Genomic DNA, 23,886 nt, shown 5'->3' with positions numbered 1-23,886 from the left:
TCCCGACTTCCAGAAGACCCTCTTCCAAGTTCCAAGCCACAGAGGTAGCTCGAGCCTCGGGGTGACCTCTTTGACAGCTGGCAGCCTGGGAGTGGGAGTCGTCGGCAACCCCACATTCCACCACATTTATTAATCATCCTGCGGGGCCAGGGAGGCCCAAAATGCAGTACAAAGTTGCTATTATTGGATAACAGTCAGAGTGACGCACGACGGAGTTAAGTCTCGGAGTAACCCCAGCTTATAAATCCCCTCCTTGTACCCCAATTCGACTTGATCATACCAAAACCGCACTCATTCACAACCACAATGGCTGGAAAACTGACGCTGCAGTCGACCGTAAAGCTGCTCTCGGGCAATGAGATCCCGCTGTTAGGATATGGAGTACGCCCCGAATCCCCAAATCACCGTGAACGAGCTCGAAACTAACAGCCAGACCAGGTCTACAAAACGTTTGCATCCTCGCCTTATCAATATCAGGACCTCAAACGTGCTAATCCCATTATACAGCCCAACAGATGTAGCTGAAGAGGTCACCGTGGAGGCCCTGAACCTCGGATACCGACACGTAAGGCTGACCCCGGAAGCCCCTGTGCTCAGCTTCGTCTAACACTGCTCATAGATTGACTCTGCGTCTATGTATGGTAACGAAAAAGAAGTCACCGCTGCAATCGCAAAAGCCGGTCTGGCCCGCTCCGACGTCTTCCTTACGACGAAAATCCCCCCCAAAGCGAATGGATACGAGAGCGCGACCAAGGCTATCGAGGACTCGCTCAAGCAAGCGAATACGGACTACTTTGATTTGTAAGCTGACATATACCAGTCTTTGACTTTATCAACAATCCCTAGAACCATCAAAGTGTGTGGAACTGACAAAGAAGGATCCTCATCCACGCTCCGTTCGGTGGGAAACCCGGCCGTCTAGGGTCTTGGAAAGCCCTCGTCGAGGCTCAAAAGGCCGGAAAAACACGCTCGATTGGCGTCTCCAACTTCGGAATACACCACCTGAATGAGCTGGAAGAGTATATCAAGTCCGGCGGCGGAGGCCAGATTGATGTCGGCCAGTACGAGATTCACCCCTGGCTTGCACGCAAAGATATCACAGAGTGGTTGAGGAAGCGCGGCGCCGTGGTCCAGGCCTACTGTCCAATAGTGAGGAATCAAAGGAGCGATGAGCCCATATTGAAGGAGTTGGCGGAGAAGTACGGGAAGACGGCGACGCAGGTGCTGATTAGGTGGAGTTTGCAGAAGGGGCTCGTGCCATTGCCCAAGTCAGTGACGCCTTCGAGGATTAAGGAGAACGCGGACGTGTTCGATTTCGAGCTGGAGGAGGAGGATGTGAAGAGACTGGAAACGGACAAGTATGAGCCTTGTGCGTGGGATCCGACCGTCAGCGAGGATTAGACCTGATCAGATACCTACTTGCCCGGCCCTGCAAAGCAGAAAGAATGCACATGGTATATAGTAGAGGTGAATGATAGAGGTGATTGAGTTCGTTCAACACAGGAGCAGAGTGCGTGTTATAGATTACATGTGCAGGATTGCCCATAGCAGTCGCTTTCATGCTATGCTATGCAGCCTCAGATCTCCAAAGCCTCCTCACCCAGTAGTACAGTCGAAAGCCCTTTCCAACCACATGTCCAAACGCCAATGGTATGCCAAACCTAAACCACGAAGACGGCTTCCAGAACACGCTCTTGGGAATTGCGACCATATGGTCTTCCCTGCTACCGTTGTTACTCAATCCGCCCGACTCCTGCGTTGATCCAAATGCTTGAACAGCCTCGAAAATGATTCCAGTAGTTGCATCAGGTAAACTCAAAAACGGCGAATGACTACTCTTCAGCTCGCGATGCTCAACAACCGCGCCCATTTCCCTCGCCATCCCGACCTGCATTCGCTGAACAAGCACTGGCAGTCCTCGATCCTCAGCCGTCCCCACATACCATACAGGAACGTCCAGCCACCCTGCATAGGCATGCTCTCCACCCTCAAAAAGCGCTTTGAGACTCTGATTTGTAAGTTCTGAGACCCAATATTCTGCTTCTTCCTCTGGTAGGTCATGATAGAAGAGTTCTCGCGGGGAGGCGGTTAGTTCCGCGAAGCCGGACTCCTTGTTGACGCGCCAAAAGGGTGGTGGGTTGTCGAAGAAGGGGTCCATAAACGTTAGACCGGTCAGAGTGAAACCGGAGGCGATGAGGATGAGGCCGATCACATATTCACTTTCTGGACGGGCTGTGGTATCAGTTTCCGCGTCCCTGGATGGCCGAGTGAAGCCCTTGATTGCGCTGTTTCCGACCATGCCGCCGTAGGAATGCGCGAGAACGACAACGTTGCGGCCTTGATTCACTTCTTTGGTTATGGCTTCTCGGGCGGCGTCGGTGTCATCTTTGAATGTGGCGGAGGGGTCGCCGGTTGTTGTGGGGAGGGTTATGGAGATGCAGTGTAGGCTGTGCTTCTGTTTGAGAATGGAGATGACTTTATCGTAGCAGGTGGGCTTGTGCCACGCACCAGGTATGAATAGAAGGGTTGGTGAGGTGGGCATTATGGGCAGGGTACTGAGCAGTGTGGTGTAGATGTAATGGAGAAGAAGGGACAGAAAATGAATGACGTTAGGGTTCGGAGCCGCCAGTGGAGCCCCCCCGGAACCGCCGCGGCGGTTCCGATCTCACCTTTTCTTAATCCTACACAACAACGCCTTCTTCTCCCAGAGAAATATCGCCCGTTGCTGCTCCCACCCGTGGCTCTCAGGGCAGAGCTCCAGGTCGAAGTGCCACAGCACTCGCGCCAGTCTAAGCCTCATCTCCGCATACGCCAGGTTTCTGCCTATACAGTTGCGCGGCCCGACAGAGAACGGTTGAAACACGTCACGATTATCGTTATAGGATGGTGATGTTCGATCCTCTTTCGCTGGTAGTAGCCAGCGCTCAGGGAGGAATTTAGTTGGACAGTAGAAGTTAAGAGAGGAGAGGTACGCGGAGGATTGATGAACAGAGACTTTGGTCTGATAGCGGGAAAGAGCCGTCAGTAAGTGCACTCGCTAGAATCTAAAGAATAAGCGTACACCTGGTGGAATCATGTATCCTGATATATTCATCATACTGGGCGAATTTGTCACGCGCTGCTGGCCTCCTGACACAGGCGGGTAGAGACGCAGACCCTCGTTTAGACAGGCCAGCATAAAAGGCAGCCGTTGGGAGCAGTTCTGGAAATTAATGTCTGCCTTAGAGGACATGCACGTGCGGACTTCTTTCGTGACCTTCTGCAGTGCTTCAGGCGTCCGCAGTAACCAGTAAGTCACTCCGGCAAGCAAGGCAGCGGTGGTTTCGCTTCCGGCGATAATGAGTGTGTTCGCGTTCACATCGAGCTCCGAGGTCGTGAGTTCTTTTTCCTTGTCTCCCCGGTGCCGTAACATGCTAGCCATAAAGTCGGCTGGACCTCGATCGCGAGTCTCCCCCAGGCGTTTCTGGACGACAGCGGTGCCGTACCTGAGATGCTCTTCAAGGGCTATGAGGAGAGATCTGCGCAGGAATAAAAAGGGGATCAGGATAGGAGAAAGTAATGGATGTGCGTCCGCCATGATGGTCCAGGCCATGGCCCGAATGGCCATGAACAAGGTCGAAATCCAATGATGGTATTCCCCAGAGTCTAGACCCCCGAATGGCTGGCCGAATGCAAGATCTCCTATCATGTCAAACGTAGCTAGATTGTACCACTTGACCATGTCAATTACCGGGGTGTGCGACGTCGAAATTTCCGTTAAGCCTCGGATGAACTTGTCCACGTAGGCGTTGAGAATGGGCTCCTGCTCTTGTAAGCCCTTTTTGGAGAAAGCATGGGAGAGCGCCCGGCGAAAGCGAGTGTGATTGGCATTGTTAGCGTGGAGGATGCTTCTGGGATTGTCTGTTGGTAGTGGTGCTTTGGGAAGCTGCTGGTCGCCATGCCCTCGATTGTATATATCCTGCCAAGCCTGGGCAGTGATGAACGAAGCTTCATCGGTACTGAAACGGACGATCTCACCGTATTTGAGGTGGAGGATCGGATATCGATCTCGACTGTCCCACGGACGAGGGAGATGTATCGGAGAATGGGAAATGCGATCCATAGCTTGGGTCCAGGAATGGCGTGGAGAGGGTGAATATATAGTCTCCAAAGAGGTAAGATGCAAATAGAAGAGAAGGAGAGAATTGTGAAGGCAATAACAAGGTTACTCATTGTGTAAGGTGAGGGCTATCAAGTTCTTAATGTCCACCAAGGGGGATCAACAATTGAATACCCGCCCAGAACTGTACTCCGGGGTAAGTCCGGTGAAGGCCCTCAATATGCTGCAGTGGATGGAGTCGAATACGCATTCGTAGAGTAATGATGTCAACCGGCACTCTAAAGCAGTAGAGAAAGTCGGACGGAATGGGACTACTGGACATCGTGTGCAACCAAGGCACAATGGAAGGCAGGTTATAGGTGGAGGGCCCTGTCAGCCGGGCGGCCCGGCGATGTCTTGACCAGTATCCTGCTCAGGTCGGCAAAGCATCCGGTCGAAAGTCCAATACCCCAAGCTTCTTGAGTAACCCTTCTAATCTCGCTTTGGCTTCATCATCTATGGCCACAAGTCCACCACCCCCTTGGCAGACCTGCAGGACCTCAAGATATGCACCGCCGATATCCCTAATTTTCGGAATGAGACTGCACCCGTTGGCCTCGAGGATCGGCTGCGGAAGATGATAGAGGACTTCAAGTAGGTCGCCGACAATGCTCTGGTGCTCCTTTTGATGGATGGACTGATCCCCAAATTGCTGTAGCAAGTTCGATCGGACATATAGACTTGTGATGAAAAGATTCGCAATCTGAACGTCGTGTCCAGAGGTGGCGTTTGGGGGTCGCGAGAGACCACCCCGCCAGCGGAGTTCAGGTGGCAGTTGATCGATCGACCGCTGTATCCGCAAAAGACCGCTAGAGAGAACCTGTTGCGGGGGATGATAGAACCTGTCCGTTTGGCAGATGTGCCAGGAGAGGAAAATGTTGAGGATGTTGGTCAGTCCGGGTACGTAGCTAATATTATCGCCATGCCAGGCGTAAATGTTATTACTAGCATGCGACATCGATGGGTCCAATTCCTCGTCTGTAAGGGCTTGCGGGCGCTGTGCAGGAATACTGTCGACGGAGAGACGACCGAGGACTGGCTGGCCGAGCATGTCAACGTTGCTAGAAAGTGTATTAGGTGACGTCTATAGGCGGGAAAAGGGACAAAAGGGACAAAACGCACATCACGGAGATCTCAAGAAGGCAATGTAGCCTTTTACAGAGTTCCTGCTTCAACGTAGAGAGCTCCTCCAGTTTGTAGTTCAGCAAATACCTGGTGCCAGTCATGGCCTCGTTGAACATGCGGTGGGACCAAGGACTCGACATCCCCTTCTGTGCCATTGATGCCGTTGCCAGATTATACTTTGCAACGCACCAGTCGGGCGTGTACGGACCGTCAGCTGAGAGTAGGCCATAATTCTGGATTGACTGAATGCATCGGTCGGAGGTTATCGGATAATACTCGGCAAAAGACTTACGCCGCAGTGTTGCGCACGTCGCGCAGAGTACGCTAATGACAAGACCACAGAAGACAAGATCACTAATGGCATCGCCATGCTGAAGCCTGGTGAGGAATTGGCGGCGATGTAGGACTGGGGCGAGGGGATGGATGTGCTCGAACCAGTCGTTGACAATGGTGTATATGAGTGTGCTAGGACCTAAACGAGAGAGAATGTCCGGAGGCAAGACTGAAGTGGCTGCTGACTCTATTGTACTGAACGGTGAAGTGATTGTGGACGGAGTCCCAGATTGACCATGAGGCGATTGAACGGAGTGAGTGCTTTCAGTACTGACAGGGCTCCTCTGGAGGATATGGCTGAACACGAGTTAGTCCAGATACAGACCCGTGGACTGGACGGGCGACGATGGTAGCTACCTACCGATTAGGCGGCCCTCTCTTCCTCCTTGGTCTGTCTGATGTACAAGCCACCTCTAAGAACCGGCAGCCATCGCACACCTCTTGCCCTTCGCTGAAGCGGCACTTGACCCGGCGATTTCGGCAGGTATCACACGCATTCTGGTTACGCCGGTGCTTTGTACGCTGCATATTGATCTCAAACATTACATGATTCGTGTGAATAGAATTGGAGACCGATGAAACACCGCTTATATTTCGCTTAAACATCGCTTAAACCCCGTGCGCTACCCCAGATCCAGCTAATCTAGCTAACTAACCCCGCACTATTTGCTGATAGTCTCTTGGTGGTACGATTCGCCCTGGTCGGCCTTCTCTGCGCCCACTCTGGCCAGCCCAGCCGGTGCGTCGTGGCCATCGAAGAGCACAGCGATCTCCTCGAGAGTTGGTCCACGGGTTTCAACAAAGTAGAAATAAATTACCACGCACTCGATCACGAGAATGGCAATGTAGACAAAGTAGAACTTCCACTGCAGTGCTTCAAGCCCGAGCGGGTTGACGTACTGGTTGTAGATGCCGGCCAGAGCTGCGACACAGGTGCACAGCGTCAATCCCTTGGCTCGGATATTGAACGGTAGGATCTCGACAGTGTAGGCGACGGTTAAGCCTGGCCAGGCGGCACCCGCAGCACCATAAAACAGGAAGATCATCGCGAGCACTGCCCTTCCTGCTGGCGCCGAGCCAGACTGGGCGTACACGGCACTGCATGCCGTCCAAATACTGAAAGAGATCAACATTCCGACGCCCGCGAATAGGAAGAGCGTCTTGCGACCGAACCGATCAACAAAGAATGCAGCCGTAAGGGAGACGACCAGGCACCAAATCGTCAAGCCGCCATTAATCTTCGCTTGGTCGATGGAGTCCTCGATGCCAATAGTGTTGAGCACCTGCGAGAGGTAGTAGGAAACAAGCCCATTGCCACTGCACTGCGAGAAGATGGCCGTGAGGATGATCAGGAGACAGCGCTTGCGATTTCCAGGCGTCCGGACGAGCTCTTTCCATCCTGTTGAGGCGGCTTCTTGTTCAAGACGCAACGTCTCCCTGATCTCTGCAAACTCCCACTTCACAAACTCATCACTCTCATCGCCATTGCCGTGATATTTTATCAAGATGGAGCGTGCCTTCTCGAGTTTTCCCTTGCTAATCAACCAACGCGGTGACTCGGGGAGAAACCAAAGGCAAAGGAGCTGGATTCCCGGCATCGCTGCTTGCAAAGCTGTCGGAAGTTGCCACTGCACGTCTCCTTGGAGGTTCTGCAACGTCCCAAAGGCAGACCACGCAGCAACAATCGCACCAAGGTACCAGAGTGTATTGTAGATAGTCGTGATCTTTCCTCGATGATCGGGATGGGCGACCTCGGTGATGAGCAGCGGACAGGCACCGTTGCATATTCCGGATCCAACACCAACGACAATACGACCAGCAACGTACATCACATCGGGATTCCCGCGTGGTGGGAATGTTTGTACCAAAGCCCCGAGCACGATGATGGCGCATCCTATCGCTGTTCCGATGCGGCGACCAAGTCCGTCGGTGATGTAGGGGGCGACCATGAAGACAGCGAAGGTGCCGACACCAGGAAGAGCACCGAAGAGGCCGAGTCTGCTCCCTTTGGGGTCGTCGAAGTCTGAGATGTTAGCAGGTGTTAGCATGAGCTTGGTTGATAGACAGGTGGCTTACACGCAGCCCAGGTGTCCATTGTCTGGAGTCCGTTGAGAAGACTCGCATCGTAACCGAGACTTGTAGATGAGAGAAAGAGGATGACCATCATGCAGTAAAGCTGCCTGAGCTTGGGTTGCTGCCACCATGGTACCGTTGTAGAGGGCACACCCTCACTCGCCAGGGGCGCAGGAGAAACCTTTGCTTCTTTGCTGGTGTCCATCGTGATAAGACTCAATTGTGATGGGCTCTATCTGTCGGTATTCCTGTTCAATTTATAGTCACCTCGGTTAATAGCAGCACATGGTTACCCCAGACATGGATCGATCATTCCCCATGGGATTCCTCCAAGTCGGTCCCAACAAAGGCAGCGCTAGTGCATTCTCTCAAGTTTGAGTCAGTGGCCTAGCGCCAAGTGCGTAGGCCTCTAATGCGAAGTTTAATCGAGATTATTCCTGACCAGTCCTTCATTGTTGGGTGCTGTGTATATCCGAGGTTTAAGCGAACTTGCTCCAACATCCCAGCCATTGGCTCGCGAATGCGATGTTTTCCTTATGTACCGTCTTCAAAAATGGGGCCTCTCTTCTCTTACGCGCATGATCGCTGGCCTGGCGTTTCTTCAGATGCGACGGCAGTCGAGGTTTTAAGAATGCTCGACAGTCCGAACTAAGTTCTCACCAAAATCATTTCTTCACCTCCCCCTACCTTAAGTCTCCAGCAGCAAAAAGCAACATGTCACCGTCATATCCACACCTCTCCCAAACTCCCAATGGGATTCAACTGCTTGTCGACTCCAAACCCTTTCTCATGCTCCCCGGCGAGCTTCACAACTCCTCCTTGTCGTCTGCAAAATACATGTCCGAAGTATGGCCCGCCATGAAAGCGCAGCACATCAACACTCTCCTGGGAGCCGTAACATGGGAAGTGATTGAGCCGCTCGAGGGACAGTTTGACTTTTCGGAACTCGATAAGGTGGTCCTCGACGCGAGGAAGCATGACATTCGATTAGTCTTATTGTGGTTTGGCAGCTACAAGAACGGTATCTCGACGTATGTCCCCGGATGGGTCAAGAGAGACCATGAACGCTTCCCTCGGGTGAAGGTGTGGGATGCCGAAAAAGGCGGCAAGAAGACCATCGAAATGATTAGCCCGCTGAGCGAGGAGGGGTGGAAGGCTGATGCGAGGGCATTCAAGACGCTGATGCAGCATGTAAGAGAGGTTGATGAACAGTACGGCACGGTTGTGATGGTCCAGGTGGAGAATGAAACCGGACTACTAGGGGACTCACGCGATCGCTCTGTTTTCGCAGAAGCTGCGTTCGAAAAAGGCATGCCAAAGGATCTATTAACCCACCTATCGACGTCGAATGAGTTGCATCCTCGATTCATCCAACGTTTCGACGATCGAATCTCCCGCGAGACCACAGACGATGAAAGTCACAGCTGGCAATCGGTCTTCGGACCCGGAACACCAGCAGACGAGGCATTTATGGCGTACCACATCTCCAAGTACGTTGGACACGTCGCTGCGGCCGGGAAGGAAGCCTATCCGATTCCCCTTTACACAAACACCTGGCTAAACTTCGACGAACCCTCGGCTCTCGACCTGCACGGGTACCCAGTTGTTGTTGGAGGAGGAGCTCGGCCTGGTATCTATCCCTCAGGCGGGCCGTGTCCACATGTTTCGGATATCTGGCGCTTTAATGCACCGGCTCTCGACTTCCTCGCTCCTGATTTATACTTCCATGACTACGAACTCGTCTGCCAGGATTACACCTTTCCAGCAACGAACCCACTCTTCATCCCCGAACAGCGACGCGATGAGCACGGTGCGAGACGCGTGTGGCTGGCATACGGAACCTATAGCGCCTTAGGCACAAGTCCATTCGGCGTAGACACTGAAGCAACAATCGTCGGGCGGGAATACAAACTGCTCGCGCAGACATCACAGTACTTACTCAACAGTCCATCGAGCCAGCGGATGGGCTTCTTCTTCGACGACATCCCCGAGTCAGGGTCGCCAAAGGGCAAACAGGTCTGGACCAAGACATTCGGAACCATCGAAGCCATCATCGAGCGTGCTTTTGTCTTTGGCAAGCCCGGTCCAGGCGGAGGCATGATCATTCAGCTTGGAGATGCCGACTCGTACCGGTTCTTGGTTGTCGGACGAGGGTTTCAGGTGCGCTTCCGCGGGTTGGAGGACGGTGTCACGTTCACGGGTATCTTTGATGCTCGGGAGAAAGAGGTTGATGAGCAGAGTGGAGAGTTGAGAACTCTGAGGATTCTCAATGGAGACGAGACGCGTAGTGGAGAGTTTTTGATCATGCCGAATGATGACCCGGACTATGGCGGCTTTCCCATCGCTGTGACCATTCCGGCGCGGACTTGTATCGCAGAGGTGGAGGCTTATACGATTTCGGAGAAAGTCTGATGTTTTTTAGGTAGAAGACAATGTAAATAGAGATCTTCTCGCCTACTCCTCCCCTCTCCCGCGCCTTGTCCTGATATACCAACTCTAGCCCTCACTCATATAGGTGGTTACCTAGTCATACGGAGGAACATCATTCAACGTCTGAAAAAGATGGAATTAGGCTATCGTCTATGTCATCGTACAGGAAAATCAAACGAACTACTGCTTCTCAAGAGTGACCCTCCAAGCCGCCGGGGTCAAAGCCACTGCATCTCCATCCTCACCAACATCAAAGACAAGCTGATTCAACGGCTGTCCGCCATACTGGATCTGACCGAGGTTCGAAAAATCATCTGCCTGGTAGAATCCCGTAAACAGAGTTTGGTCCTTCGACACGGCAATAGCCGGCCCAGGCACCGAAGCCGCTCTAAACACAGCCTGGCCTGATTCGCCGCTGAGCGGAATAGCAGGCCGCAATCGGTACTCCCAGTCCACAGTGGGAGCGTTGAAAATCGCTGGGACAAGCTTCGTGATGTCCGTGCCGTTGCTGATCCAGTTCGTGATAACTAGTCCCGGGGCCCCTCGCTTCGGAGCGGCGATTGTGATGGAGGAGTTCAGGCCTTCTGTGGTCGAGACGTAGGTTCCCGCGTAGTTGCGCTCGAGTTCGGCGTTTCCTTGCGCGAACAGAGCTGGAACGACCGCGTTCGCAACTTGCTGGATCACCAGCTGGGTTTGTGCGGGCCGCGTGAGTGGGTCGGATTTGGCTGCGATGACGCTGAAGCCTGCGTCAAAGTCGGGCAGATAGGCGGAGATGCTGCCGTAGTTGCCAGAGTCGCCGAGTTTAGTGTAAATGTCGGTCACTAGCCCGGTGCTGGGATCGACCCAGCGGTAGATTTCCCAGGGGGCGCCAATGGAGTAGTGTAGGTTGGAGGTGTGGGTGATGGGCTTGAACCAGCGGCGGGTCTGGGCGGACGAGAGGAGGGTTGAGTTCAGAATTCCGACACCGAATTTGGCGAGGTCGTTTAGGGTAGAGTAGATGCCGCCAGACGGGGTGGAGAGGCCGTTGTCCAGAGCAAAGCTCCCGGCGACTGGACCAGCAACGACCCAGCGGTCAATTTCTGACTCCGGGGGGACTTTGGAGTAAGATGAATCCAACTCAAGAGGGTCGAAGATGCTTTCTTGGTACACGTCGTCAATTGACTTGCCGGTGAGATTCGCAATGGCGAGACCGAGCAGAGTTAGACCGTTGTTCGAGTAGACAGGGGTCGTCCAAGGGCGGACAATTGGGGGGTTGGAAGCAACCCCAGTCAGGTAGTCTTCCGGTGCGCAGCCGCTCGCGAGACTCTCCAAGGTTGCGCATGGAGGCCAGGCCAAAGGGTCGGATTCGTCGATCGGTGGCAGGGCATAGATGGCTGGGTTTTGTCCTGGTTCAAGTGTGGTGTTGAGGAGCTCAGAGGCCTTTTCGTTGATTAGATAGTCATTGAACCAGGGCGCTCCATACTGGGAAACGCCACCAAGTTGCGAGGCCAAAGCCCACGGCGTAATTTCATCCCACTGGGTATCGTAGACTGATTCGGTGCTGTCAGAGCTCTCGCGGAGAGTCTGTGTAAACTCGGGGAACACCTCGGACAGCGGACGCTCCCAGTCGGCCTGATCCAACGCAATCAAGCCCGCATAGACGGTGAAGAGCTTGGAGACACTAGCCACACGATAGATGCTGTCACCGTCAATTTTGCGGGTGCCGACGGAGGCGTTTCTAATTTCTGGGGCGGCGTGGTGGTACTGGAGCTTCCCAGCATTGGCATCTCGAGACGAGAACAAGCCAATGGAGAATGTGAGATCCTTGAGTCCGGCCAATGTTGAGTTAGAGTGGCCATGAAGACTGCCCTCTAGCTTGGTCGTGAGGTTCTTCCAGGCACCAGCGACCTTGCTGTTTTGGCTGCTGAGGTCGCGGGGAGCTGGTAGAGGCGGGCCCAGGAAGTTGGCCAGGGCGCCTGAAAGGCATAGGGGCGTTAAGGCGAGGGAGTTGTGCAACCGCATGTTGATCTTCTGGTGAAGCTTGGATCTGTATCCGATGACCGCGGGCCAGTGAGACCATCTTATAATGGCGGTCTGAGGCGGTGACGTTCAGGTGTATGGCGCGATTCCAGAGGTGAGTATAGGTAGATTTGTTCCTGCGCCTTGGTCTTGGCGATGACGGCTGTCGGCCGTCTTTACCTTTTTCGTCTATCGTGGCGTTGATCCTGGATGATTGACTTCATCGCCTCAATTTTCTGGGGAAACCCTCCAGCTCATTGGCAGCGCAGGATACCTCCAGATTAGGTTGGTTCCCCGACTGTTCCACTCATATGAAGACGCTCAGGCAATCCCCCGACACCGAACCTGTCCGATCTGGCCCCCACCATTGTCGTGTTCCTACGATCAGCATGTTGTTTTCACCGCGCTCGCTCGAATATAGCCATAGATGAGCAGAGACACGCACAGTACACGCGGATCCTGCCTGCGCCGCACGGGAGAAATGCTTAATGAGGACGATACTCCGGGCACGAGCGTCTTTAATAAAGCATTTGAGGCTTCAGTGAAATTCTATGACATCAAGGATGAGCGACAACTGCAGCCCACGACTACCAAGTTGATAGAAGTAAAAGGCGACAACTCCGACGTCTAGTTGCTATTATGTATAATTTCTCAACCGAATTGCGAGTTCGCTCAGATGCCACTGGCCGCTAATGAAGCCATGAATATATATATTGACCTGGATTATGATATCACATTGCGCTGAACTGCATCGACGCTTGAGATGGAAAGACTATCGGAGTACCAGATTGAAGTAGTAAGAACAGTTAAGAGCCCACGATAAGAGCCTCGCCAACAGACCTGGGGTTGAACGCTGCACACTGTACAGTGCTGTCTACGTCATGCCAAGCCTCAGTGCATCTAAGCAACGGTCTTGGCATTCACCTCAGCAACACTCTCCCTCCTCTTCCCCTGCTCGACAAACACCTTTCTGAACCGTAGTTGACAAAGATCCCCACACGTCTCCTTGACTCCCGCCCAGTTCTCGCGCACAATATCCATCGTCGGGCGGTTGAACACCTCCTCAATCTCCTCCAGCGTCTTGTCCTTGGTCTCAGGCATGAAGAATAGCTGGTAGAACCAACCGACAAACGCGATTCCGCCGTAGAAACCGAGACTCAGGCCGGTCTTGCCCATAGCGTTTTGCATGCTTGTGAAGTTGTAGGTCACGATGAAAGACATCAGGAAGAGAAGGGCATCGGAGGTGGTCATGCCGTAGCTGCGGAGGTAGGTTGGGTAGACCTCGGCCGGTACAACCCAGGTCAAACAAGCATAGCAGCCAAAGAACCCTTGATACACAATCAAGCCGGTCAAGTAGAGCGCCTCGACAGTCATAAGATCGGTCTTGACGTTGAACTGGTAGCTGATACCGATAAGCACAAGGCCCAGGAAAAAGCCCGGCAGGGTGAGGATAGCCCAGAATCGACGGCCAAACTTTTCCATGAGGAAAATCGCGGGGATGGTGCCGAGAAGTAGCGAGCCACCGCCGACAAGAGACATATAGTTTGCGTTTTCCTCGTTGAATCCGATCTGGTTCATAAGGACGCTCATGTAGTACATGATGGCATTGATACCGGTCATTTGGCCGAGGATAATCATCATGTTGGCGTAGACAAGGGAGCGGCGTGCACGGGCAGAGCTGTTATCCATTAGTACATAATAGAAGGTGACGAGGGTATGAGGAAACATACGTGAAGAAATCCATCCAAGGGAAACGTTTGTTCTGAGCACCCTCGTGAACCTCGTTCTCCTCTTGACGGACCGAGGCAGTCATCACGTAGAACTCATCCCTCGAGTCGGCGGTCTCGATACCACGGATGCGTTTCCAAACTTTGTATGCGTCGAGGGTCTTGCCTTGGTGGATGAGGAATCGGGGGCTCTCGGGGAGGAAGAGCATTCTAATAGAGAGAAACCTTTAGCACGAAACATAGTCGAAATGTTTGAAAACATACCCTGCGAACATAATGGTGGAGAAAACGAGCGATGACCCGAGAATATACCGCCAATTTCCATCGACGCGCAGGAACATGGCTGAGATAGCATATCCGAGCACCTCACCCAGAGCGATGTTGAACTGGTACAGTGAAACGAGGTTACCACGGATACGGCGCTCGACGGTCTCAGCGACGTAGACTGGGACAGTACCACCCTCGAGACCGACGCCAACACCGAGGATAACACGACCGGCGATCATCATACCTGATTATGTTAGCAGTGAGAATAATCTGTTCTTTGAGCACAACCTACCATAGTTAATAGCACCAGCCTCGAGGGCAGCACCGATAGTGTACAAAACCAAAGAGATAATGATGGCCCATTTTCGCCCAAAGTACTCGTTACACGGCGACAGGATCAAGGCACCACCAACGGCACCCAAGGGCATACCCGAGTTCACGAGACTGTTCTGGCGAGAATCCAGGTGAAGGTCTTTGGGGAGGTACAGATTGGCGCCAGAGATGGTACTTTGGTCGATACCCGACAATAGACCACCCATGCTGGCGAAGGCGACGAGGAGGTAGGTGAAGTGCTTGGGGTTGCTGAACTCGATGTTGAAGAAGCCGCGGTCTAAGCCGCCGGCTGCCTCGAGTTGGCGCTCCATATCTTCAATGAAGGCATCGGCTTCGTGACCGTTCTCGCGAACAACCTCGAGGGCTTCCAGCTGTTCTTTCTCTGGTTCAGCCATGTTGTTTGAAGTGTATGGGTGTAAAAGTGTATAGAGAGTAGAGGGAGTAGAGAGAAAGAGAAGAGTTTTCTCAGCTCTCAGCAAGATGGAGAGGAAGCAGTCCGGGGAGACAAGAAGCAAGCGGGGTGAGGAGAAAACGCGGTAGACTGGCAGGGCAGAGCCCATTTATGCCTCTTCCTGGTCAACATCGTCCACCTGTGTCATCAATGTCGTGTGTCGGCCCACGTAGGCTTGCTTCCAAGGTCGAGTCACCTCAGACTCCAGCGAGCAGACGCTCACTGGCGGAGGAACCAAGCAACAGGCTTTTCTAGCTCAAATGCTTGACTGAATTGGCAAAGCTTGGAGGGCTAGCGTTGGGGCCCTGACCAGAGCAAAATTTGCAGGAGCAGCGCCGATCGATTGCCCCTCGGTATTTGTCCGCGTGGAGAGAAGGGGTGGCCCCAGGCCCAGAGAGGCATTTTTGGGCGTGCGGGGACTCCTCACTCTCAACAGGGGGATGATTGACATTCTGGAATTTCCATCACACAGTCACACACACACACAAGGGGGGAAGGCAAAGAAATTAGGTGAAGATCAACCTTCTCCAAATGGTCCAAGAAATAGCAAATCCAATGAATGAGACGGCACCGAACAGGGTGTTCCCCGATGCTCCGCAAAAAGGGAGAGGTCGGACCGAAAGACTCAAGAGTCAAGACGGAGAAATCCGGAGACTTGGCGGGGACTCGGGTCAACATGTGACCTCCAACCCGGGCCGGGGCCGGTCTTTTATCGGCTATCGTGACCAACCGAAATCTCTTCCTCTTCCCCCTCTACCCGAAGCCTGTCTGCACTCTGCTGAGTGCTGCCATCTCAAGCATGGGGGAACCTCTCTTCACTATAACGATGTAGCCTCGATTCGTGCGCTCTTAGAGTACCCCGTGAGAACCTGAACCTCAAGCTGAAATCGCCCTGTGGGACTGCTCAGGCTGGACTACAATACCAGTACCCTGGAGGGTTCTCCACGATTCCACCTCCGTAAACATCTCCGGATTCCAGATTCCGTATGAGATTACATCATCTGTTTCACCTGCCCGAAGTTCTCCCGATCCGTCGTGAGAAATATCCCGCATATGCTGACCGCGCCTTACCTTCAGCGCCGTCATGGTCTGACAGAATACTCGGCATCCCGAAGGATTTCGAAAGTCGGCTGCGTTTCCAGGCTCTAGCGTGCGATTCCCAGCGGTAAGTAGGCGATCTGATTAAGCGGTAGGCAAAACCATTATCCGCAGATCATCATGTAATCTCATGCTCAAGAAGCTTGACGAGTACTCCATTTTCCGGACCATGGGTTCTGCTTGTCAAGCGCGAGGGTTTTATACAACCACTTTCGCTTCATAACCTAGTAAAGTGGGTGGTTCTGAACTTTTGGGTTGGTTCTAATACCTAACCTCATCGTATGTTCGCCCATCCGCATCTTCAAGATCCGTTCTTGCCCCATTGGCAAGCAAGCAGTCTATGATCTCTTGACGATCGCCATCAAGAGCAGCCCGATGCAACAGCGTCATCCCCCTGCGGTCAACAGCATTAATGTCCGCCCCAGCATCGACGAGCTGCTGAACAACATCTGGTAGTAGGCGACACCACATAAAAGACACAACAGTGAGAAGCGGCGTTTCTCCTCTTTCATTTCGGGCATCAACCTCGGCCCCGTTGTCGAGCAAGAATGCAACGGCTTCGGGCCTACCCATTCTTGCCGCCTCATGCAGTGGCGTACCCTTCATCCCACCAACACCAGCATTGACATCCGCCCCTGCCTCTAATAGAGACTTGAGATTCCCCACAGTTCCCTCAAACGCAGCATTATGCAACGCTGTTCGTCCTCGCGCACTGACAGCAGCTACATCCGCGCCCCTTTGCACAAGCAGCTCAATCATCCCTTCCTGGTCTCCAAGCCACGCAGCCCTATGCAGCGGTCTCTCCCCACCGCTCCCCCTGTTGTTAACGTCCGCTCCGCTATCAAGAAGGAACTCGATGATTGCCCGGAATATTCTCATCCTGTCCTGGTAAGTGCGCTGATCGGGCGCATTCGATCCCCGAGCCCCTCGATTATTCCAGCGCGCCATGAGCTCGGAGCGCGACTCCAATGCCTTGCATAACGCGGCACTACCTGCGTGCTCCTCATCGGACTCATTGACATCAGCACCAGCGCGGATGAAGTGCCGAACAGCCTCTAAATTTGGAAGCGATATTGCGCGCCAAAGTCCCTCGGCGCCACGGGATTTGACCTCGCGGCGATATACGTGCGTGTTTAGCAGGGCGTGTAATGTCCGCGTTGTTTGTGCGAACGCGTTGAGGTCTCGGATTTCAGAGAGCTGGTTCGCGATCAGGAGGAGGCACTCTGCGGGGAGGTTCATGAGGAGGCGCATCGCGTCGTGTTTAATCCGTTAACGCCTCCGAGTTTCTGTTTGATTGCGGATACTATTCCGACATTCCGACATGGCGCGCCCTGGAGCATTAGATGACGTGTCTTGGAGTTTGCTGCTGGCCAAGACGTTTAGTGCATCTTGCCCCTGCCCCTGCCCCTGCCCCTGCATTTGAATCATCGAAATCGGACCTTTTGCAGGGAAAACTAGCTCCTTTTACGCCCGTGGAAATATTACTTTGCCTGTTTTCCTGGGGTTTAAATGACCGGATTTCATTCATTATACAAGAATTTTAACAGACTTGGCGTGCAATACGCGACGATGGATGCGTCACAGAATGCGACCGATTTCCAGAAAGGATCTTATAAGAAAGATTTGGGAAAAGAGGAGACATGGAAAGACGCAGGGCGACTGGAGGGAGAGGGGGTGTTTATAGGAGGACTTCTGGGTGACATGAAAAGAGCGAGGGTTGGTGTTTCCATGTTTGGGCATCGCCACATGGGGCGATCAATGAGGGTGCCTGGACGCGAGAGGAGACTTTCCATAGCTCTGCTTGTCCGCAATGAGCGTGAGAAGGTCTTTTGCATAGGCGGCAGCCACCATGGCTGCATAGCCCTGCCAAACATCGTTTTTGTGGGAGTCCGAGTAGTCACAGATCCCCCTGATGACAAGACACGGGAAGTCGTCACGGTCCATCAACCCTGCAGCTTCCATCTCAAAGCAAAGCACATTCTCTGAGGTGATCAACTGGTCGCGAAGACTAGAGTCTTTCATCAGCCGGTTCGCCGATGCGATTGTGCCGTAATGAATGACCGTGCTATCAGACGTCGGCCGTGGGCTTCGGGCGGCGAGTTCCGCGTCGTGTCCCTGAGAGTTGGAGTGGCACAGCACATTGGATCGAAAGAGACGATCCGTAGCTGGATGAGGGCGCTGAAACTCCGCTCGCAACCTCGGGCCCATTGCGAGTACATCCTCCACAGCCTGAGGGATTCGGTGACCCTGGTTCGCATACTGCCTCTTCAGCTGCGCAACAGCAGCCCTTAAAACGGGCGGGGGTGGAGTCAACCTCCTCGTCGCGCTGATCCTCTTCCCAAGTTGATTCCCCAGATCCCGAACCTCATACTCAAAAACACCAGTGTCCCCATCCCTCGGTTCACCGACCACAATATCTCCCAGCCGGATATCGTTCTTTCGACTTGGCGCCCCACCCCCGATACCGACCATCAATCCGAATTGGATATTGGGAAAGCTCAGCTTTACCTGCTGTGCGACTCTGGAGGCATCGGGGACACCGTAACCGGCGTCTGGGAGCGTGGCGATCACGACTTTGTGCCCGTGGATTGTGCCGAGCGCGTAGTTATTTTCATCCTGCGGATGGATGTACGCTGGTTGGGGGTGCTCTTCGTCAAGAAATGAGAGGGCCGCGACAAACTCCACGCGTACGGCGGCGACCCAGGCGATTGTATAGAGATTTGGGTTCGACATCTCTGTCATAAAATTCTTGAAACTAATGAACAACCTTTGAACCGAGAATTCTGTCCGAATAAATAGCCAAAGTTAAGCGCCCGTCACTACGGAGTAGGCGCCGATATCGATCGACGCATTAATCTGAACCATCATGAGCAAGCCTGAATTTTATTTTCCGCATCTATGAGCATTCACAGCCAGTCATGTTAGGTGAGTACACATGCTCTATAAATATACTGTACAAGCCGTCTTTAGTCTATATACTCCAAGATGCAGCGCTTGACATATAGCCGCCAGGCCCTGTCAGGTGAACCCCCCCGCATGAATTGGTACGGGAGGCCGGCGCGTATATCAAACCTTATAACAGTTTCTATAATTATCTTGCAGTAGAAGCGGACAGTGTATCTTCCACCAACGACCATTTCACGAGTTATGCCCTGTAACCGCTCCCCAAATATAGGCCGTCCACCCACCAACAGTCAACAGCATAAGCGCCGAGAAACAACCAATGGAGATCCTCTTATTCCGGGCATAGTTGTCGACCAAATGTCTCTCGCGCAGCAAATCAAGTCTCTCTGGCCCGAGGGTGAGTCGCTGCTGCCTTGTCCACTGTAGCGGCCGGAGGCTGTCGGTCGTCCAGGTTCCGATCAACATTGCGAACCCAACAACGACGGACGCAGCCGCAAGGAAGAGGTAGACTCGGACAACGCGACGGTACGAATCATCATCCGCGTCTTGAAGAGCACCGGTGATGATGCGAACAATAATGTTCATTCTACGTTTGTTAGTCTGGTTGGCGTTTTGGGGTAGGTTGGGACATACGCGTTGTTCATCGTGACCTTTAGCGAATAGGCAGAGCCAAAAACAGACTGGTGCCATAGTGTTGTCCGGATGCTGTCGATGATCGAAGTTGGACCGAAGGTGGATGCAATCGCGTAGATCCCGAACGAAGCGGCGGTGCCGGCTTTGGTTTCGGCAAAGTTGACGAGGATCATACTCAGGAACATTCCGATTCCGCAGACGCACACTGAGCTTGTCAGAGGAGAATCTTGGAAGAGGAGCCACTTCGTCAGGAAGATCACTTACTAAGGCTGACACGGTTACCAAGGACATCGATGAAGATGCCCAGCACCGGGACGAGGAAGAAACCTGCGATCGTCAACAACCCTGGCTCAAAGACGACAAATAAGATTAAGCATTGACGCACCAGCATACTGCGACAGGGAACTGTACCAGCCCGCCTTGATCGAATCGACATCAAACCTCTTCTCCGCCAGCTCCGTCGAGTTCTGCGCAAACACAACCGCCGTACTTGTCTGGAACAGCGAGAACAGAAGCACGGTCCAGAACATCCATGGGAGCTGGAAGATCTTCTGGAACTCGAACTTTTTGTTCTTCTCCGTCAGAACCTCCTTTGTCGCTGCGTCCTTCTTCCCGCTGAAATGCTTGTTGCAGTACCGATTGAAGAAGAAGAAAACTAGTGTGATAAAATTGGTGAAGACGTTCATGAAGACGGAGGTCCAAAACACCCAGGCAAAGTTTCCGGTGTTCTACTCAAGTTAGCACACCCCCATCGCAAGCGAGAGACCCGACGGGACTACCTTGGCGATGACATTTGCTGTGGACTTGCCCACAAAGCCACCGATCTTGCCAATCGCCAATTCAAACCCCAGCGTCGATGCAAACCCATTGCTAGGAGGAAACCAAGACGAGAACATCTTGTACTGCGCAATCTGGGTTGCTATGTCGCCGAAAGCAAGAATGACCCTTCCTCCGATCATGAAATTGAACGAGCGAACGGTAGTGGCCGCTGCGACGAGGATGGATCCAAAGGTGTAGACGATGTTGCCGTAGATCATCATCTGTGCGCCTCCGAAGCGATCGGTGACTACGCCACTGGCGAGTAAGAGAAGGGTTGCCATGAAGTCCTCGCTGGCTTCGAGGAGTGAGAACTGGGTGTTCGAGACGTGCATTTGCTGAGGGAGTTAGAAACAATGGCGAGGCAGGGACAGAGCGAAGGTACCTTTTTGATGGTACTCTTCATGGCGCCCGTAACGCCAGAACTCCAATGGGAGCCGAAGCTGATGCATGAAATGAGAAAGACGGCGAACAGCTTGGCCAGCAGTGGAGGCGGACGTTTTCCGTCAGCGCCCACGCCTGGCTGGCCATCCTGCGATGCCGACGACACAACGGGCTCCTTGGCCTCGAGAGAGGGCTGTGTAGTGTCCATGGCGATTCGATTGTGTTGGTGGGAAGAAAAACGTTGGCGTCGGGAAGATTCCGAAGCATTTAAGCAAAGCAAGCTTAACAAAGCACGAATACAAACCGGGCTGGATCTCCGAGACATGGGCAGCGTGTTCAAGCCTTCAAGGACTAAAGTGCTCGGCCAGCCCACTATGCAGAGAGTTGAAATGGCATGATTGGCCGGATGGAGAACTGATTGATAAGATTAGTGGGCCATCTGATAAAATCTCCTCGTGGCAGAGCCCACTCTGACTCGGTTCTTGACTCCGATGTCGCCTGCCAGCCCACCTGTGGAGCTTTCTACTCTTGTAGTCAACAGTGGTCTGTTCCAGATTACGGCATGATTCCTGCGGCTCACATCAAGAGCTACGGCCACTCACCACGGGCCATCCTTACAGGTCTGTAGAGAGGTAACAGTCTTATGGATAAAGCTTAAGCGAGCGTATATTTGATTCGCTAAAAAAGGGGAATAACGGAGCGCAAAACAAAGAGAGAGAAAAAATTTGAAGCAGCACTCGAGTATGACTTCAGTTATGGGTCTCGATAAAGGCCCACTCAGTCGTACTCACGCTGCTATCAAACTTGGCGAAATAGATGGGGGCATGGCTGTCGATGATTTCACTTAGAAACCATCTCATTCGAAAATGATTCTGGTCCGCTTCCTCGGTCAACGCCCACCAAGTCCATGGATTATCCGGATACTGCGGCAATTTCTCAAAGGCCTTGTCCAACATCTCCCCCTTGACATCAATCTCACTCGGCACATCAATCAATATACGCACAGGTGTGGTTTTCCCGGGCCCGTACGCATTTGGCCTGGTAATCTTAATATGAAAGACGATCGGCATGGTGTTGGCATCCCAGATGTGTTCTTTGAGCGCAGCGTACATCGATTCTAGGAGCTCGCTTGCGGTCACTTCAGCAGCATAGTAGGCGTGTACCTCGTACAGAGTTTCGAAAATGATTGGCTTGGTGTTTGGGGGCTGCTGTATGGACGTAGATGGGACGCGGGTTTTATCCTGGAGAGCGCGCGCGAACATGTATTCCAAGCGGATAAAGTCGGGCATTCCGCCGTAGCCATTCTCCCAGTCTGCCATTTCGGTGGGTGAGATTGCTTGTTCAACAGTGATTCGTGATCTGCGGGGCGTATCCAGTTAAAACCGAGTCAATGATGTCGAGTCGGTAGAAATCACTCGGGGTGGCCTCTGGGGTATACGAGATATTATATATGAGGCTCAACAAAACCCGCCAAACAGGTCAAAGGAGTACTTCGTTGACTTCTATGGCATTGTCTAGAGTCAATGAAATATACCAATGGCGTCTCTCCTATCTATGCGAGATGCCTTCTGACCATGTTCTTTGTTTTGCCAAATATCATTGCAGCTACACTGGGTTTTTGAAATGAAATGGAATCACTACACACACAACCCACATTCCATAATACACATGGTCCTATGGTTAGGGAGAGCCATGCTAGAGCGTGTCTCCGCCTTCCGCAGGAAAGAGGCACTTTTGATCATGCCAACAACTCTCGGCTCGATAACGCATTGCAAAGATATCAAACTTAATACAGGTGATCTTCTACATCTGCTTCTGGGGCTTGGTAGCATGAAAGATTTGCAACCTATGCATGTCTTTATTAGTGGGCCAGGCAGGTGAACAAGTGTGATTTTACCATTTCTAGAGCGCAAATCCGGGCTCAAACCGCAAGGAGTGGATGGTATCTAGAACTACGCCAGTGCTGATGCCCTGGGGATTGTACCAGGTTGCCCCATTAGTGTCTACAGACTTCAAGGGATGGGAATGCGCGTGGCAATAAATTTGTTGATCTGCAACTAAGCGACAAAATACCACCAGGCTTCGAAGAAAGAGAGTCAAATTCGAATAGCGATAAAAAACATTGTGAAATCAAGATGCCTTCAACATCTGTCCAGCCAAAGAAAAACCCTAAGAAAAATCCGATGACCTAAACGCCATTATCGTCTTTCCATGCCCAGTAGTGATCCGACTGGGAGTAGTCAAACTTAGCAAGTACAGGCGTCTCAAAGTTATCAATTACCTCGCGCACAAACCAGGTGAAGCGGAATTGCTGGGGATCCGCCCCCTCTTTCATCTCGATCAGGGTCCACTTATGTCCATCATAAGAGGGAAGGCTCTTGAAAAATGCCTCGAGCTTCTCATCCGGCAGCTCGGTGTTTTCCGGGATATCTACCATAATAGACATGGGGGTGAGATAGCCACCAATAGGGTGTATCCTGGGATCAGCCTTCTGGAACTTGACGTGGAAAATAATCGGAAGCAGACTGTCACCCCAAATATGCTGTTTGAGCGAGGCCACAATGGCTTCGCGTAGGTAGTTCTCGCCAACGTACACCGTGTCGCGCTGCTCGGGGAGCTTTGTTGTCTTGAAGATGAAGGCTTTGGTGCCTAGAGGATGGAGGACGGAGTCCTTGGGGACCCTTGTATGCCCTTCAAGGGCTCGCTGGTAGAGGGTCTGCAGACGGAAGAAGTCTGGCATTCCGCCAAGAGGGCCAAAGTTAGACATTTTGTTGATAGATCGTGGTAAAGGTTTCAGGTACTTGATAGCAGCTTATGCGTCAGTGCTCACCGTTGTCCAGTGTTCGTCGAGTGACCTTGCAGATTGTGGGAGATCGGGAGACGATGGCCTCATTTATATATGTTCGCCGCAAAGCCTTAGGGATGTAAGGCCTTTGGGCTCGCCTGGGTGAAACTCTCGACAAGTTTTAACATCAGACGAACAAAGAATTCACGAGTAAGTGGTAACAAGTTCTTTCTCGATGAAAAATCCCCGAGTAGAGTTTCCTCATTGTTGCTTTGTTGCCTGTGCGTGGGCCAGACCGGCCAGGGCCACAATGGATGGCTTAGTGAATACAGAAAGGCTATTACAGACGAATGAAGCCCGTCAGAGACCTGGGTGTAGAGATGATATCTGG

General features: G+C 52.7%; 13 protein-coding genes across 13 annotated transcripts; 2 read left to right on the top strand and 11 right to left on the bottom strand.

Annotated features, from left to right (window-relative positions):
• The first annotated feature begins 287 nt into the window (after window positions 1-287).
• On the top strand, window positions 288-1,495 carry BJY04DRAFT_180992 (aldo/keto reductase). Its single transcript, XM_073710146.1, has 5 exons — window positions 288-381; window positions 439-449; window positions 508-565; window positions 620-801; window positions 879-1,495. The coding sequence occupies exons 1-5, from the start codon at window positions 307-309 to the stop codon at window positions 1,399-1,401; spliced, it is 849 nt and encodes a 282-aa protein (XP_073574746.1). The 5' UTR covers window positions 288-306; the 3' UTR covers window positions 1,402-1,495.
• A 72-nt stretch (window positions 1,496-1,567) lies between these two features.
• On the bottom strand, window positions 1,568-2,542 carry BJY04DRAFT_214815 (alpha/beta hydrolase; the record flags this gene model as incomplete). The annotated part of the gene is made up of 1 exon (XM_073715320.1): window positions 1,568-2,542. One exon carries the CDS (start codon window positions 2,540-2,542, stop codon window positions 1,568-1,570), a length of 975 nt encoding a protein of 324 aa, XP_073574745.1.
• A 123-nt stretch (window positions 2,543-2,665) lies between these two features.
• On the bottom strand, window positions 2,666-4,212 carry BJY04DRAFT_205564 (cytochrome P450; the record flags this gene model as incomplete). Its single annotated transcript, XM_073713613.1, has 3 exons — window positions 2,666-3,001; window positions 3,062-3,967; window positions 4,018-4,212. The coding sequence occupies 3 exons, from the start codon at window positions 4,210-4,212 to the stop codon at window positions 2,666-2,668; spliced, it is 1,437 nt and encodes a 478-aa protein (XP_073574744.1).
• Window positions 4,213-4,511: 299 nt separating this feature from the next.
• On the bottom strand, window positions 4,512-6,093 carry BJY04DRAFT_214813 (fungal specific transcription factor domain-containing protein; the record flags this gene model as incomplete). The annotated part of the gene is made up of 3 exons (XM_073715319.1): window positions 4,512-5,199; window positions 5,261-5,893; window positions 6,035-6,093. 3 exons carry the CDS (start codon window positions 6,091-6,093, stop codon window positions 4,512-4,514), a joined length of 1,380 nt encoding a protein of 459 aa, XP_073574743.1.
• Window positions 6,094-6,183: 90 nt separating this feature from the next.
• Window positions 6,184-7,874, bottom strand: BJY04DRAFT_232423 (sugar porter family MFS transporter; the record flags this gene model as incomplete). Its single annotated transcript, XM_073719754.1, has 2 exons — window positions 6,184-7,619; window positions 7,673-7,874. 2 exons carry the CDS (start codon window positions 7,872-7,874, stop codon window positions 6,259-6,261), a joined length of 1,563 nt encoding a protein of 520 aa, XP_073574742.1. The 3' UTR covers window positions 6,184-6,258.
• A 333-nt stretch (window positions 7,875-8,207) lies between these two features.
• On the top strand, window positions 8,208-10,081 carry BJY04DRAFT_232421 (glycoside hydrolase superfamily; the record flags this gene model as incomplete). Its single annotated transcript, XM_073719753.1, has 1 exon — window positions 8,208-10,081. Exon 1 carries the CDS (start codon window positions 8,384-8,386, stop codon window positions 10,079-10,081), a length of 1,698 nt encoding a protein of 565 aa, XP_073574741.1. The 5' UTR covers window positions 8,208-8,383.
• Window positions 10,082-10,214: 133 nt separating this feature from the next.
• On the bottom strand, window positions 10,215-12,121 carry BJY04DRAFT_180987 (serine hydrolase domain-containing protein). Its single transcript, XM_073710145.1, has one exon. It carries the CDS (start codon window positions 12,098-12,100, stop codon window positions 10,280-10,282), a length of 1,821 nt encoding a protein of 606 aa, XP_073574740.1. The 5' UTR covers window positions 12,101-12,121; the 3' UTR covers window positions 10,215-10,279.
• An 876-nt stretch (window positions 12,122-12,997) lies between these two features.
• BJY04DRAFT_214809 (putative MFS sugar transporter) lies at window positions 12,998-14,819 on the bottom strand (the record flags this gene model as incomplete). The annotated part of the gene is made up of 4 exons (XM_073715318.1): window positions 12,998-13,775; window positions 13,828-14,034; window positions 14,089-14,335; window positions 14,384-14,819. The coding sequence occupies 4 exons, from the start codon at window positions 14,817-14,819 to the stop codon at window positions 12,998-13,000; spliced, it is 1,668 nt and encodes a 555-aa protein (XP_073574739.1).
• Window positions 14,820-15,991: 1,172 nt separating this feature from the next.
• BJY04DRAFT_155923 (ankyrin repeat-containing domain protein) lies at window positions 15,992-17,476 on the bottom strand. The gene has a single exon (XM_073708956.1). The coding sequence runs from the start codon at window positions 17,222-17,224 to the stop codon at window positions 16,235-16,237; it is 990 nt and encodes a 329-aa protein (XP_073574738.1). The 5' UTR covers window positions 17,225-17,476; the 3' UTR covers window positions 15,992-16,234.
• Window positions 17,477-17,728: 252 nt separating this feature from the next.
• BJY04DRAFT_205559 (purine and uridine phosphorylase) lies at window positions 17,729-18,706 on the bottom strand (the record flags this gene model as incomplete). Its single annotated transcript, XM_073713612.1, has 1 exon — window positions 17,729-18,706. The coding sequence occupies one exon, from the start codon at window positions 18,704-18,706 to the stop codon at window positions 17,729-17,731; it is 978 nt and encodes a 325-aa protein (XP_073574737.1).
• A 405-nt stretch (window positions 18,707-19,111) lies between these two features.
• On the bottom strand, window positions 19,112-20,918 carry BJY04DRAFT_205558 (putative MFS transporter; the record flags this gene model as incomplete). The annotated part of the gene is made up of 6 exons (XM_073713611.1): window positions 19,112-19,463; window positions 19,511-19,715; window positions 19,775-19,837; window positions 19,896-20,238; window positions 20,290-20,664; window positions 20,712-20,918. 6 exons carry the CDS (start codon window positions 20,916-20,918, stop codon window positions 19,112-19,114), a joined length of 1,545 nt encoding a protein of 514 aa, XP_073574736.1.
• Window positions 20,919-21,414: 496 nt separating this feature from the next.
• On the bottom strand, window positions 21,415-21,997 carry BJY04DRAFT_180977 (uncharacterized protein). The gene has a single exon (XM_073710144.1). The coding sequence runs from the start codon at window positions 21,970-21,972 to the stop codon at window positions 21,460-21,462; it is 513 nt and encodes a 170-aa protein (XP_073574735.1). The 5' UTR covers window positions 21,973-21,997; the 3' UTR covers window positions 21,415-21,459.
• Window positions 21,998-22,489: 492 nt separating this feature from the next.
• BJY04DRAFT_180976 (uncharacterized protein) lies at window positions 22,490-23,587 on the bottom strand. The gene has a single exon (XM_073710143.1). It carries the CDS (start codon window positions 23,475-23,477, stop codon window positions 22,899-22,901), a length of 579 nt encoding a protein of 192 aa, XP_073574734.1. The 5' UTR covers window positions 23,478-23,587; the 3' UTR covers window positions 22,490-22,898.
• Between the last annotated feature and the right edge of the window lie 299 nt (window positions 23,588-23,886).

Source organism: Aspergillus karnatakaensis (assembly GCF_047715665.1).
Source record: "Aspergillus karnatakaensis strain CBS 102800 unplaced genomic scaffold BJY04scaffold_8, whole genome shotgun sequence".
NCBI lineage: Eukaryota > Fungi > Ascomycota > Eurotiomycetes > Eurotiales > Aspergillaceae > Aspergillus > Aspergillus karnatakaensis.
This window is presented reverse-complemented; position numbering and strand designations above follow the sequence as displayed.

What these genes read in the sequence shown, in the direction of transcription:
- BJY04DRAFT_180992 (XM_073710146.1), top strand. Translation starts at nt 307, where the DNA reads ATGGCTGGAAAACTGACGCTGCAGTCGACCGTAAAGCTGCTCTCGGGC. An exon ending in TGAACCTCGGATACCGACAC is followed by an intron (nt 566 to 619) that starts GTAAGGCTGACC and finishes CACTGCTCATAG; the next exon opens with ATTGACTCTGCGTCTATGTA. An exon ending in AATACGGACTACTTTGATTT is followed by an intron (nt 802 to 878) that starts GTAAGCTGACAT and finishes CTGACAAAGAAG; the next exon opens with GATCCTCATCCACGCTCCGT.
- BJY04DRAFT_180987 (XM_073710145.1), bottom strand. Translation starts at nt 12,100, where the DNA reads ATGCGGTTGCACAACTCCCTCGCCTTAACGCCCCTATGCCTTTCAGGC.
- BJY04DRAFT_155923 (XM_073708956.1), bottom strand. Translation starts at nt 17,224, where the DNA reads ATGCGCCTCCTCATGAACCTCCCCGCAGAGTGCCTCCTCCTGATCGCG.
- BJY04DRAFT_180977 (XM_073710144.1), bottom strand. Translation starts at nt 21,972, where the DNA reads ATGTTCGCGCGCGCTCTCCAGGATAAAACCCGCGTCCCATCTACGTCC.
- BJY04DRAFT_180976 (XM_073710143.1), bottom strand. Translation starts at nt 23,477, where the DNA reads ATGTCTAACTTTGGCCCTCTTGGCGGAATGCCAGACTTCTTCCGTCTG.